The following is a 15,654-nucleotide window of genomic DNA, read 5'->3' on the forward strand; positions in this document are numbered from 1 at the left end:
TATCACTAGCAGACTAGAACAGTGAGAAACTGAAAGCAAACTAAAAACAGCTTCCCACCCACTCCCATCAGTGCTCTTCTACCTCCTCCCCCTGAGTGGTGTAGGGGAACAGGGAATGGGGCCTGTGGTCAGTCCATGACACTTCATCTCTGCCACTCCTTCAGGTCACTCTCTTCCCCTGCTCCAGTGTGGGGTCCCTCCCATGAGATACAGTCCTCTATGTGGGCATTCCACAGGCTTCAGCTCTTCAAGAACTGCTCCCATATGGGTCTGTACCATGGGGAGAAGTCCTTCAGGAGCAGAGTGCTCCAACACAGGTCCCCCATGGGTGGCAGCTCCCCCCAGACCCCCTGCTCCTGCATGGGCTCCTCTCCACAGGCTGCAGCTTCGGCCACAGGGCCTGCTCCTGCGGGGGCTCTCCATGGGCCGCAGCCTCCTCCAGGCCACATCCACCTGCTCCACCGGGGGCTCCTCCATGGGCTGCAGGGGAACTTCTGCTACGACACCTGGAGCACCTCCTCCCCCTCCTTCACTGACCTTGGTGTCTGCAGGGCTGTTTCTCATTTCTCTCTCTCCCAGCTGCTGTTGTGCAGCAGTTTTTTTCCCCTTTCTTCAATATGCTCTCCCAGAGGCACAACTAGCATTGCTTGTGGGGTCAGCTCTGCCAGCAGCAGGTCCCTTTCAGAGCTGACTGCAACTGTCTTTTGTCTAACATGGGGCAGTTTCTGGGCTTTTCTTACAGATGTCACCCCTGTAACACCTCTGCTACCAAACCCTTGCCACATAAACCCAATACACCAACCCTTACTACTGACATCTCATCCATTGTGGCACGTATGGCTTGGGATGTTTTGCTTAGTCTCTTTTGCTTAGAGAAACACATTGAGCAGGAAAATTACACAGCATACAGCAGTTCACTAAAAGAACTTTACCACTTTTTTTTTTCTCATTGCATTTCTGTCTACCTGAAAGCAAGGTACACAAGGTCACGTTTCCTTAAAGACAGTAGAAGATAGTTTTCTTACTTGCAATTTCCAATTTTCTAGCCCATTCTGAATCCATCAAGTCCTTTCTCAATGTGTCTCTTTCTCTTTCTCAGTATAATTCTGTATATCTTTGGCATCAGTGCTGGCTCATGAATTTCCTTCTCTTCCTATTCATTCCTGCCTTCCTGCTGTAGCTGTTCAGCCTTGGAGTGGCAGAGACCTCCTGCAGATGCTTTCTGTTCTAGGTCATTTTCATTAGGTTTCTCATAGCAGAGTCCTCAGGCTGTTTTGAAACAAATGGACAGATACTGAACAGCAGTGCCCAGGCAAGAATGACCAGTGGGGGCATAGACTGGCATTCTTTAACCAGCTTCATCATCAAAGGAAGTGCACAATGGAACAAGCTGTGTTCTCAGCTACACCTTACCTTTTTTATTGTTGTTCCCTGCTTTCTGATAGCTTCAGGTTATGTGTCACACACACTCATTCCTGGCTGCTAAGTTACAGAATGCCTCACTCACTACATTTACACTCAGTTTTCAGAGAAACTCATCGCTCTTAGATTGGCAATTGACTGGGATTATATGCAGTTCGATATCAATGCTTGTCTTTGTCTCCAATTATTTGACTGCCTGCGATTATTTGGCTGCCTGCTCCTCTCAGCTTTCATGAGGTCTATACCTATGGCCAAATAGTTGCTTCAGATCAGGTTTTAAAATTTCCACTGTCATGGTCACTACTTTTGAGTATCTTTGTGTTTGAATGCTGAGTATGAACATGGTGGACTTGAGTTTTAGAGGCTGAAATGAAGAGCAAAAGCAATGCTTCTTTAGCCCTTATGAAAATTTAGCCTCAAATGCAATGCCTGGCATCTTTGAAGAAGCCTGATGAATTCATCTTGAGAGACTGTGTTTTATTGTGTTTATGACTGCTGCCTGTCCTTGTTATTCAGGGACTTAGGGTGAAGAAAGAGAATAGAGTGAAATTTACTGGAATTGACCTCAGTTCTTTACTAGTAGTTGTAGGTGCTTGAATGAAACAAGATGCACCACTGATACAGTCATGTTCATTTTAAGACCATGTAAAATATGAGAGGAAATTAACACCAAAAGCAACATATAAAATAATATCTGTAGTGCAATGCATATTGGTGTGTCTTGCCTATCACATTGTCAGCTCCTCACTGTAAGCTCCCTGGTTGTCCATCAGCCATGCCTTTGCCTCTCTGATGAAGAGCAAGAACAGTGCAGCATGTCCATAGAGGACTGGCAGCAGCCAAAGGGAGGCCTCTCACAGCCTACTTCTGTCTCTGCCACTGACCTTGCCTCACTCAGTCCCACAGCTATGCACTATCAAATATTGGTTAAATAGCTTCTAATTTTTTCATCTCCTCTTTTGCCCTTTCTTGTTGCTTGCTTCTGCTCTTCATCTTCCCTCTACCTTCTGGAATTCTTAAATTGATATCTTACTTCCATTCACTTTCTTTTCATCTTCCTCTATATATTTCTTCATATTCTCTCTCTTTTCAGCTCTCCATGGAAGATACGACCTCCATCCTCCCCAAGCTGAAACGCAACTCCAATGCTTATGGGATTGGGGCTTTGGCTAAATCATCTTTCTCTGGTGAGGTCCTTAAAACCTGGGTTTATCCTTGGCAGCTTCTTTCCACAAGCCTTCAAGGCCTCTTCTTATAGCTCCCTGTTGCTTTCCCCACTGCTCCCTTCTTACTCATGCCTTTTCTAGGCCTTAGAGCAGCCTCTACCACCATGGTTAGAGATATAGAAATCTCTTAGCTTTTGCACTTTCCAAGAAACAGATTTTGCTTCTCACCACGCACCCCAGCTCAGACATCCTCAATTGTTTCCCCTCAAACTGTCTTGGGTTTAACCCCATTTTCTATTTCTTAGTTTGTTCACTTCCAGGTTTCATCACTCATGCCCAACTCTGTCCCAAATGGATTCTAGGCAAGGAAGGAAATGGTCTTTCATATTTGGGGTTTCCTCTTTTTCCCCCTCCTGAGAACCAGTCCAAGGACAGATGGAGAAACTCTCCTGGAGAGGGATACAGTGAAAGGTGGGAGACACCCAACCCAAGGCCTGAACCCTGTCAGGAAAGGAGGGGAGAAACCCCACTTCCAAGAGAGGTAAACAGAGAGGCAAACAACCTTGGAGCTGTGTAATAGCCCCTCCTTGTTTTCTAATGTCTGGCCCCTTAGGGATATCCCGCAGCATGAAGGACCATGTCACAAAGCCAACGGCTATGGGCCAAGGCCGTGTGGCTCACATGATTGAATGGCAAGGCTGGGGTAAAGGTAACAGCCAGCAGCAGCAGCACACGCATGAGACAGCACGCAAAGATGCTGATGCCTACTCAGACCTGAGTGACGGTGAAAAGGAGGCCCGATTCCTTGCAGGTAGTTCTGACTTTTTTGCATGTGAATTGGGTTGGTTGGGATGACCCAGAGCAGAATCACTGGGATACCAATGTGCAGGATCCTCAAAAAACACACTTAGGAATGTCTCTGGGTGGTTCAGGTGGCAGAAGGAGATGAGAGACTGTGGTTGGAGTATTGTCAATGGCATGCAAAGTGTAGACAGCAAGGGCCAACTATGGGTGATGGGCATTGCTGAGATTGGACCATAGTGGGACAGAGGGACCAAGAGGTAAGATTTAAGAGGGTGGTGAGAAGTGGAGGCATTCATGCATCACTGCTCCCCCTCCACGTCTCTTTTGGTACAGGAGTGATGGAGCAATTTGCTATATCAGAGGCGACTCTCATGGCCTGGTCCTCTATGGATGGTGAGGATGTGAGTGTAAACTCAAATCAGGAAAATCCAGCAGGCAACTACTCTGAGAACTATCAGGAGCTAATGGAAAGCCAAGGTGAGCTCCAGCACCTCTTGCTAATCTTGAAAGACCCCTTTTCTGCTCTTGGTGTCATGTCACTGTACTTCCATCTGCCCTGTTTTATTCTGCAGTGTCAAATTCCAGGGTTGGAATCTAGCAGAGGCATCACCTATTTGCACCCCAAGGAATTTGACATTAACAGAGAGGCTCCAAAGCCCAGTTCCTTTGGCTTTTTGGGCACAACTGTGGAGAGCCACTAGCTCTTGCAGTTGCTTGTGGGTATGGTCACGTTCATATGCCTACTGCCTAGTACTGCCTCTCCTCTTCACCCTCCTCTCCTCAAAACCATTTATCAACCCTGTCCAATACAGTACCATGTACAGACATCCAAGCTATCTGAATGAACCAGCTTGGATTACCGTGTCTAACTGTCTGTTGTTTCCTTCCTTTTCCTGCAGAGCATATGGCCCAGACGCAGTATGATAGCTGGCCTCATTCCTATGTCTCACAGGGCATGTATTGCTTAGGTTCATCTGATGCCTGGGAGACCAGTGACCAGTCCCTCATCGCTTCCCCAGCAACTGGCTCCTACCTAGGCCAGAATTTTGATGAGTCCCAGACAAACCTTCAGGAAAGTATTTTGATCCAGAGCAGTCTTCTCCAGCAGCAACAGCTGCAGCCACAGCAGCAGGAGCAAAACTTCATCCAGAGCACAGGGCTGGTCCATGTGTGGCCCCTGCAGACTGCTCAGGGTGGGGATGGGGCTGAGTCCAGCACCTACATGGAGGACCATGTTGAGGACGAAGGGCACCCACAGCTGGAGAAGGCTCCTCTCATAAACAAGAAGCCCTCTCCAGAGGAGGATGATGTAGTATGCCGGGACCTGGAATCTCTGTCTCCTCGAGAGGAACTGGAACATGCTGCTCTGAGCCGCAAAGTCTCAGATGTCACCTCCTCTGGGGTTCAATCCTTTGATGAGGAAGAGGGAGAAACAAACAACTGAGGCTTTTTGTGAAATTTTCATTAATGCTGAACAAAGAGATGGGTGACGAGGAATGAAACGACAGAAATTCTTCTCTCCAGCTCCCTGTACTTCCGAGCAGACACACCTTACATTCCTACATTTAATTATTTTTTTAAACAAAAGGAAAATCTCAGAGTGATTGACACATGAAGACCTTTCCCTCCGGTGTGGACATACATGTATATTTTCTATTTTCTTTGCTCTGGGCAATGCACGTGAGGTGCTTGGAGAGATCTGGATTGGTAAATCATGTTTAAATGTTATAAATACAAAGTCTTGGCTCTGGATACAAACTTCTGGTACTGGGGATGTGGCTAATAAGACAGGCTTGATATAGGGAGTGGCTATGTGGCTAGAATCCAGCCTGGCAAAATGGATGTTGCTTTGTGGACTTGATGCCCTTTGATAGAATATATGAATATAGACTGTTTTAAATGAAGATATGGCTTTACAAATATAGATTGCACTAGTATAGTGATTATGGCTGATGCAGAGAATAAGGCTGTATTCAATATAGACTGTACTGAGATGAAGGATTTGCTGTGTAACCAGATCCTCAATAGCACCTTGATATGAAATCGTAGGCTCAATGGATACAGACTGCACTCCGTGGGCACACACTGTGCTGCAGTACAGATGGTGTGGATCTGTGGGCATGGCTCTACTGTGGCTTGAAAGAATGGATGCAGATACGAATCTAACCCTGCTCTGAGATACTCATGCTTTGGTTTCTTTCTTTCTAGTCTTTCATTTATTTGTTTCTGTCTTTGACATTCCTACCTTCCTAGGAGCTGGCAAGAGTGGTGTGTCCTTTTGGCACTGAGCACTGGATGCCAGTGGAAAGAACATTTTCAGCTACGGAGACAGTCATAAAAAGCTGACTCTTGCAGAGGGCTTGAGAACATGTCCATCTTGGTGCTGCTGCTGCATCCTTCTGTCTTTTCCTTTGCCAGAAGCATGGGGAGGCAGCAGATCCAGGAATAGTGTGTACAACTATGAGATCACAGATATCCAGTTTACAGTGGAATTTTCAGTTGTTGCTTTTTTAAAAAACTTTTTATATTGCTGGTTAAGTGTTCCTAAAAAAGCAGTTAATAGTGGTAAAAGCCTGTACTCCAGTATCAGAAATACTGCACCTCTCCTATTTCTGACACTCCTTCTGCAGTGCCAAATGTAGATGGAGGAAAGAGGCTAGAGAGGATGTTTCCTCCTCTTTCTTCTTCCTGACTATATTCCTGACTTCTTTTGTTTTCCTGCCCCCAAGAAATGTAAATAGTGCTCAACACTTGATCTGTTTCTTTTCACATTCCATCTCTTTTTCAGGAGTGGAAAAAGCTCATTTTAGGAGTTTTTTCCTATTTGTATGGGTTACTTTTTTTTTTTTTTTTGGTTTGTTCGTTTGTTTTGTTAAAAAAATGGTTCATTGACTTGTGGGAATTCAGTCTCTTGCAATTGCTCACTATGTTTCTACAGACCTCTTTTTGCAGGGGAGGGACTTTGAAAGGAAGTTGAAAACCTGTCTCAAGGTAGAAATTTACCCTACCCTGAAACTGTCTCCTCTCAGGTGGAACTTTACCCTACTCAGCTTTCTCCCACTTACACAGGCAGCTGCATGAAGAGGGAACTCCTCTATGAACTCCCAAGTCTTTCTAGCCAAGACCATGTCAAGAAGATCTGTCTTCCCTCTCCATTGCTCCTCTAAAGGAAAAGACCTTTGGATATTAAAGTAAGATTGATAATTTGGTATAGGTAAGAGATAAAATCTTTTGTGACCTTTTTTCCTTTTTTTTTTTTTTTTTTACCCATTTCCTTGGGCTTGCTTACATCTGTCTTAGGAGGTAGCTCTTCTCCTGAATGATGAACTTTCAGTATCTTTGTACAAATGTTTACACATTCAGGTGCTAACCTCTCGTGGGCAGCAGCGCTTCATAAAGATGAATCTACAGGTTTTGCAGTATCAATGCTAGTTCATTTTCCTGAACTATCTTGAGCCTAGTCAGGGATCTGGGCCTATGAAACGACATGAACCAGAACAGGTGACAGGGCAAGTGCCAAGGACACTTCATCAGGTGTCAAATGAGCAAATGTTAATTATTTCTGTTTCTAAAAACCTTCAGGGATACAGAATGGTCTAGTATGTTGCTTTGTGGGAGAAAATTTGTGTTTATTGCTTTTTTTCTCACAGTTTTGTTTCCATGTGCCTCTCCAGGACCAATCTGGATGTTTATGGTAGCTTTCAGAATAGCTTCAAATGATCTCTCTGTGTTATTTATAGGACTAAGGTGAGAGGGCCAACTTGTCCGGGACTTTTTTCTTTTAATGTGGACATGTGATACACTTACTAAGGTGTTTGATCAATGTCTAAAAGATGTACATTTTCTCCATGCAAGGGAGTGAGAGGGAAAGATCTACACAGGAAAAAATGCAAAAAAAATAATATATATATATATAAAATATTGAATTTGTAGAAAATTCTGTGGAGTTCAATACCAGGGGAAAACTTTTTGAGTTTTCCAGTTTTCTATGGAATGGGATAGAGAATCATACCCTGCTTTATAATTTCATTACCTTATGTCTAGCAACCTGTAGATACACTTATTCTCTGTGAAGTCTGACAGGTTTCAAGACTACTCTCTGTAAAAACTTTAAAGTTGTCTAAATTCTATAAAGCTTTTTCATAAAGACCATGACTTTCTGTGATTAAAATTTCATGACCTCTTCCACAATCCAAAAGAGAAATGTATCTTCCTCTCCAGTTGCAAGGAGCTTGACTAGAGATAGCAGGCCTACCCATAATAAGTTGCAACCTGAGTGAGCATCCAGAGCTGGACTGGAAAGGCAGTTTGAATATAATTTGAAAATGGTTTGTATAACCTGGCCTTTTCTTAGGTAACAAGCCTGCTGCTTCTGTTTATCCAGTATCAGAGAGAGGGACCTGGAACTTACTGTACATTTTCCAGAAAAGCCACTATTATATAGCTATACCTATTGAAGCATATGGAGGGCACAGGTGCTCTGTGAGCAAAATTTGGCCTGCAGTTCTTTATGCTGGTAAGGGTAAATGAGTTGGAGGGAGTCCAGCCAAATACTCAGAGTGCAAATTGAGCCCATGAGGCTGAAAATAAGAAGGAGAGGTAAGCTGAGTATGCTTGATCTGGGGTTACTAAGAAACTGAGCTCTACTGTTTGTTTATACAGGTCCTTTTCAGACCAGAGCTGCACTACATAGTTTTTTGATATTTCTTGAAGCAGTAAAGGTAGATTTTTTTTTTTTCTCCTTACCAGCACCTCAAAGCCTTTGACTTCAACAGGAGCTATTGCTGTTATTATAGTGAATATGAATGAAGGGTTAAACATGTGACCCTATCTGAAAGAAAACTCAGATTCCACTGTAAGAAAATTCTATCTTCCTTTTCCCTTGATTGCCTATTTTTGGCCAGCTATACTACTTCATTTAAACCCAGAGACTGGATTGGAGGAAGGAATAGGGAAATAAGATTGGCAAAATCTTGGCAGATAATATGTTAAGATTTGGAGCAAGCACTGGGCCAGCACCTTTGGGCCAGCAGTTTGAATATGCCCTAATAATGTATGGGTAATGATTGCCTCATAGCAGACTAAACATAGGACAGGAGCATGTTTCATCTCTAAGGCATAGCATCTAGCTTACCCAAATGTAGAGCAGCTGGGTGAGTTAGGGAATTGCTGAATGGCACATGAACATTGTATCCCACAGACCTTGATAAAAAAAAAATAAAAGAAAAAATGTGGCTAGGGAACTGTGGCATGTTAGGACCACCAAGACATTGGTTTGAGCCTCTGCTTATCTACCAGTAGCTGTAACTCTTTCCTGTATGACCATTTATGTAATTTGATGAATATCAAATGATTGTTTAATTGTCCCCCTTGCTCTTTTTCCAGTGCTGGTGTTAGGAATGTCACAGTGCTAGTGCTTCTGTTGCTGTGGTTGTATGACTTAGGGGGAGGGCAGATCTTATTTTCTCCACTTAAAATCCAGTAGAGTCCACCATGTTTGGGCACACTGGGTTGCACCCTTCCTATTCATCAGTCACATGAGGTCTACGGGCCCTGCTGTGTTTCACAGTGTGGGATCCTTCCCTTCAGGGCCCTAGGATTACAATGACTCAGAGAATCATTTTGCTTGCGCAGTCCAAACCTCAAAGTCAAGGACCATACAAGAGAAGCTTACGTAAGTTATTCTTTATATAAGTTTTAGGCTTTCTTGACAAGCCTTGTGAATTTTTTCAACCCCATTACCTTAGGCTTTGGGGTTGAGAAGTCAATCTGCTGCTTTAGTTTCTGTGTCTCTAAATCAGCAGCTTCTGTGAAGGCACTGACAAGTCACCACTTCCACTTTCCCTCTTCTGCCCCCACCCCTCTTACCTCTCTAAGACTTTAACATCACCTTTCATGATAAACTTGCAGCAGAGAACAGAATTTAACCATACCTCTGAGCTGATCAAAATGGGACGCTGTTGTGAAGGAGGTAGCCCTCTACCCTAACTGTACCCACAGTTCTTGTACAGACACTAGCATGCTGCTGACCTCATAACAAGTCAGGTCGCTTATACCTTTCTAAAATAAGCAAGAGGGAACAGCTGTGAGCAGTGGGAGAGTGAGCATTATTCTCAGCAGCTGGCCTTTATATTAGGCTAGGAAAACTGTGAAAGTGCACTTTGAAATGGCATTGCTGTGATAAGTTGAAGATGACAAAAGAAGCTGTCATGCTTCCTCCCTTCTCTCATCACCAGCTGTATACTTCTGCTGCCTAAAAAGCACCAGTACTAACACTCATTTGGCTGCTCAGGAACTGGCACCATTGAAAACTAACCATATCTCCTACCAAAATAAGAGTTTCAGTGGGATCAGCAACCTGTATTTTTTACATGGTGAGGCATGCATCACTGAGGTCCTGTGAAATGTGCAGATGGTCATGTTGAACGATGTTTCTCTGGCTGCAGATGGAACTTAAATTGCTTTAAGCTGAATGTGAAATTTCTGCCAAAGAAAAAGAACCCCACCTGGGAAACCTGAGAGGATATACTCCCCCTATTCTCCTTCCCTAGCATTTTCCTTAGAATTTTTAGTGCTGTAATCTGATTTTGGGTTCCCTCCTCTTCCACAGGATCCTTTGAAACAATCCCTTGCAATCAGGCAGGAGGCCTTTAGTAACTTGACATACCCTTGAAATTCATAAAACTGATATGCACAAATCACTGATGTACCCAGTGATTACACTCCACAGCAGCTAAAGATACTGAGGTGTCTTTTCCTGTAATTATAAGAGGAAGAGCCTTGTGCAGGACTGAAACAGATATTGGAGGTGAGGTTTGTCCCTGTCTTTAAGCCAGTTCCAATCTAGTGTGAGATTCAGAATGGCTTTTTATACCTAGGCAGAGCATGATGTACTGTGTCCAGCAACAACAGTTAGTTGAAGGCCTGAAGACGATTGAAGAGAAGGAAACTGTTCTCTTTGTTTGACAGGTGTGAGGTATGGTGGTGGGGCAAGGCAGGGTGCAACAAGCCAAACTTGTAGACGACTATGTGTGCTTGGCACAATGGCAAGAAGTGTAGCCAGTGAGGGGAAGAAGTTGAGAGAGAGGGTTGGGAAAAAGATCAAGAAAAACTTGAAGTTTATTTTTACAAAACAGAAGTAGGAAGTTCTGTGCCAGACTCCAGGCAGAAGGGAACCAGGTAGAGAACTGCTACACAAGCTGTAGCTCCAGGACTGGCACAACTCATGGCAGTCCTTATTACAGGCCACACTTTTTGTCAGAGAGAAAGGAAAGACACCTTTCTGAACTAGGCCAGCTGCTGGCTTCTTTTTCATTGTCTTTGAAAAATGGTTCACCACATGCTTAATTCTTCAGGGGAACCATTAAGAAATACTCCAGATAAGAACTAACTTATTGTCCAAATAAAGTCAATGTGAATTTTGTCTCTAGCAGAAAAGCAAAATATCTAAATTTGGCTCAGTTTACCTTTACTGTTGCATTGGTAATTGCCTAGAAAGAGAAACAAACTGAAATAAATCCACCTCTAACAATTGTGGAGAGCAGGGGGGGCAAGGTTATTAATTGTAACTCTGATCTGTGCAACATCAATCTATTCAGTTTGCCTAAGTCCCTACTATCTTGCAGTCTAAACCTCTTCCTTCTAATTTCTTCTGGATAGAAGTTCCTTGTTCTGATAACTCTAAACAATCTATTATTTCCCTTAAACTAGCTTTGATTTTTTTTCTAATGGAAAGAAAAGGAATGGAAAGAAAAAATAAATCCATTCCTATACAGAGCTTTGATTCCTCTCCCCTATAGCAATTTCATGGGGAAAGATTGCTATGCCATGGCTCAGGGAAAGGAAAAAATAGGAAAAATGTTAGTAAAGTGCTGCCTATTAGAACTAAATGTATATGTAGCACAGCCTATAGTCATTAAAGTACAGTCTCAAATATGAATGCAAGCGGAAAAGTCAATGTCAGGTGCCTCTTCTATATCACAGGTTTTTCCCACACTAAACAGTAGTAAATCTGCACAGGAACGGAAGAGAGCAGCTGGACATCTGTGACAGAGGGATGTCTCACCTCATCTCAGAAAGAGTCTTGGAGCCTCCAAGAGTTGACTGGGGTAGGGATGAAGACAAATGGTTATTATGTTATCGAATGGACATAGAATACCTGTGCTAGAACATCAGGGCCTGTTTGCATACTTGTACTTACTTTTTTCCCCTGTATAGGGAACAAAGTAGTAATCTTTTCCTTGGCAATCAAAAGAAGCTCTATGAATGTCAGTGTAGGTCTACTCATATATAATATAGACCAACAGAAAAAGGAATTATGATTTTTGCCAGTACAGATACACATTGCTGGAAGAGGAAAAATTTAGTCAGGCCAGGACTCCCCGTGAAAGACTATTTTTACTAAAACTGTAGAGACTTGTTTTGTAAAATTATGACAACTTGTTCAAGTGAGAATGTTCTCTGCAGACATCAAGGGATTTACCTACTGATACCTGTCTTCTCGGGAGAAAGGGGTTGCAGTGTTCTGTGGAAAGAATGTTAGTGAGCATTTGCCTCATCTCCTTTGATTGGGGACATTCTGAATGTACTAGCCTTGTTTCTGCTTTCCTCTAAGGGAACAAATGTCCATCCTGGTCAGACAAACAATCTAAAAAGGATTTTCTCCATTACTGAAACAAGATTGTGCACCAAGATTTACTTATAATGAGATAAAAGCATCTAGTATAGATTCATTAGCTTTCTGGATTCATTTTCATTGGACATGGAAATCCAATCCTGTTGGAGGTCAGAAGGTTAAGAACCCTTTCCTAGAGCTCTGCTGAGCTTCCATGGAGCAAGTACAGGTGGACTTCCCTTCTTTTCAGATATTGCATGTTTGAGCAATGTAGCAAGCCAAAAGCTCTTTTGCAGATATATATTCTTGTTTGACTTCAATTTCTCTTCTCTGATTTGTGGATGTTGTGCATGATTGGAGGCCTCTGGGAATCCGTATGCTATAAAGTTGGGACTCAAAAGTAATTTCACAGAGAATAGGGTTTATCTTGTTTCAGCTTTTTTTTCACATATGGGAGGGTCCAGACTGAGGATTTGAGACATACAGGGGTGGTGGATGGGAATCTCAGTAGTGGTGTGGGGAATGGATTCCTGAAGCACGTTTAAAAGTAACTAAGGTTTGGGGTTTCAAATGTTGTATTCTCAGTGTCTGAAACTGCTTTATCATAAGTGTATGGGACAGTGGAGGTTGCAGCAAAGCAATTTTAAGACTTTCGCTCCAATCCATACACATTTTCTGTAGGGGGAGGCTGCATGGTGATTATCTGTATTCTTTCAAGCTAGTGTTTACAGAAGTGCATTAATGTCTGGGGTGAAAGTATTGAATGGAAGTAAAACAAAAAAGAGAAAGGGGTCCACTATTGTAAGCTTTCATCCCTACCTTGTCCCACACTAGCCCTTAATAACTAAAATGAGTCTGATTTGCCTTTGGTCTTCCAGCTCCAAAACATGTTTGCCTGAAAATTTTTGTTGAATATACTTCGCATGTTTTGATAATGTTACTTCTAAGATAACACTTCTACAAAGTTATATATAAATACATGCAAGTACAAACACATACATACATGTACACACACTACATATAGACTTAGGAAACTATATGGCACTCTACACCTCCATGCCTGTATGTGGCAGCTACCACATTAAATAGGGGGAGGTAGCTCAAAATAGCATGTACAGTCCTTTATGGAGTTGTTATTAAACAGAATGTGGTCTTGCCATCCTGGCTGGTGGAAGTGTTTTATTTCTGTGGGACTGGTTCCATGGGAGTTGCGTCTGAGAAAAGAGAATCATAGGAACAAGGGTGGGTCTCAATGAGGTTGTCTGATGGAGGGGCTTGAAAAGAATCCATGGTGGCTTGGAGAAACATCCCACAATAAGAAATATACAATATACTATTTCTCATCGAGAAGATAAGAACATCATCTGTTCCACTATGCAGGGTTAAAATCTCGCTTGGCTACCATGAAACAAATCCCAGGCCATTGTGACAGATTTGATGATAGACAGCATAACATTGACAGGATCCTCTTGTTTAGCACAGAGTGAGTTTTCCTGTTGCACTGGAAAAGCATTTACCAGATGATGTGTGTAAGTTTTATCCTGGTGCTGGTGATGTGCAGACACAACTGGTAGAAGTGTACAGTTTCACAACAGCAGGTTAGAATGAGACACAAAGAGGAATCTGATGGTGGGGTGGCATATGCATTTACCATGAGTAGCAAGACTCTGGTTTCATGGTTTATTTTTAATTCAGCACTTCTCGGCCTGGTATCCTCATAACAGTTCAGGGAATTGGTTGGAAAAGGAAATACCTTTTTCCTGGAAAGGAGCAACTCTGCAATTCCAATATTATTGTGTCATCTGCCTCTTCCTAGAGGGATTTAGGATGTTAGGCCAGATGCAGTATCACTTTGTTAATCATATGAGAATTCTAAGTTCTAGACATGGAAGATGTTTATTTCCTTGTGAAGATATTTATTTGCACTTTTCCACTGGTTCTTTCAGGGACTAAACAGTGTCACTTGACCTGCGTAAGGCATACTGTATTTCACAATCAGGACTTAGTAGATCTTTGCTTTTTGTGTTCTATTTGAAATTAATCTTCTCCCAGTTTACCTGCTGAATAGATTCTCATCCATCCTTTGTTATGTATATCTGCATAATTCTGTTAATTACATTCATATATTTAGTTGTGTTTTAACTCCTTTAATTTTCCCCCCCCTCCACTCCTGAAAGTCCCCTTGTATTCACTCTCATTGTTTTTTTTGTTTTCCCTCCTCCACCTCCAGATGGCATCTAAATTGTCACTGTATTTTTTTTTCTTGAAATGTACTGTCTTGAACGAAATCAGTTATTCCACATACATTTAAGACTTGAGTCCTTGGGAAAAAAAAAAAAAAACAAAAACACAAACAACTCTGAGCTTGGAAGTGGTACCTTCAGTATAGGAATTTTTTTTTTTTTCTTAATTTCACATTATGCTACAAAGATAGTGTGCGACTGCTGAATGTTTTACCTAACAGAACTCTTTTACCATCATTCTAGTCTAGATTTATCCCTACTTAAATACTTCTCTGGATTTAGCTGCTTAGCACCAGCATGAACCTCACTCTGTGGTATCTGTCCCAGACTTTCATTTCCACTTCCCTCTCATTTTTCTGTTTAGACTAGATGGCAAATCTACTATATGCTTCTCTCATCTTACAGTCTTACAAGCTCTCTTAAGTTACTTTTTCAAGTAATTAATGAAAAGAGTAAATAAAAAGGACACAATTCTTACTGTACATCTCACTGGCTCTGCACTTTGCCAGCTGCAAGGGTATTTTCTGTATAGTCCTTCAGACAGTTCATAGTTTCTGTGCCATATTATTAACAGCAAAAGGAGGACCAGAGACAGCACTGGTCTGCTACACTATGAGGATACTCGCCTCACAAATAGCAACATAAACTAAGCAGAGTTGCTTAATGCCTTGTTCACCTCTGTCTTTAGCAGCTGGGATGGGCCCTGGGACCCCTGGAGCCTGAGTTGGAGGACTGTGACTGTGGTAATAAAAAAGTCCAATCCGACTCTGAACTTGTGTGGGATCTGCTGATCCAGCTGGATGCATATAAGTCTATGAGGCCCAATGGGAGTCAATATCATCACAAGAACTTTCTCACTTATTTTTCTGTGGTTTGGGAAATCTGGAGAGCTCCCAGTTGACTGACAACTGGAAAATACTATCCTAGTTTTCAAGATGGGCAAGGAAGAAGACCCTGACAAGCCTGTCGGTCTCACTTCAGTGCCTGGTAAAATTATGGAGAAGATTATTCTGGGAGTTATTGAAAAACAGCTGAAAGACAATGCAGTCACTGGTCATAGTCAACACAGGTTCATGAAGGTAAAGTCCTGTTTAATGAACTTAATATCCTTTTATGAAAAGGTTACCTGACTACTTGACCAAGGGAAGGCAGCTGAGGTAATCTTTTTGGATTTCAGCAACATTTTTGATACAGTTTCTTACAGTATCCCTCTGTACAGAAAGTTCAGCACATTGACTAGACAAAAACATAATCTGATGGGTGAATAATTGGCTGATGGGTCAGACTCAAAGGGCTATAGTAAATGGGGTTACCTGAGACTGGCAACCAGTTACTAGTGGGCTTCCCCAGGGCTCCATTTTAGGGCCATCTGTTTTTCATTGTTTTCATAAATTACTTGGATGCA

General features: G+C 42.4%; 1 protein-coding gene across 2 annotated transcripts in view; it reads left to right on the top strand.

Annotated features, from left to right (window-relative positions):
- The window catches only part of FAM131B (family with sequence similarity 131 member B), a 28,293-nt gene extending 22,730 nt beyond the window's left edge, over positions 1-5,563 (top strand). The window contains exons 4-7 of one of the 2 annotated variants that reach the window (XM_068700065.1): positions 2,516-2,605; positions 3,189-3,399; positions 3,726-3,869; positions 4,292-5,563. In XM_068700065.1, the coding sequence (XP_068556166.1) occupies positions 2,516-2,605; positions 3,189-3,399; positions 3,726-3,869; positions 4,292-4,836 (990 nt within the window). In that variant the 3' untranslated portion in view covers positions 4,837-5,563. Of the gene's footprint in view, positions 1-2,515; positions 2,610-3,188; positions 3,400-3,725; positions 3,870-4,291 lie in introns of both variants that reach the window. The other variant, XM_068700074.1, reaches the window with a different exon arrangement.
- Positions 5,564-15,654: the final 10,091 nt, after the last annotated feature.

Source organism: Anas acuta, chromosome 1, assembly GCF_963932015.1.
Source record: "Anas acuta chromosome 1, bAnaAcu1.1, whole genome shotgun sequence".
NCBI classification, from domain to species: domain Eukaryota; kingdom Metazoa; phylum Chordata; class Aves; order Anseriformes; family Anatidae; genus Anas; species Anas acuta.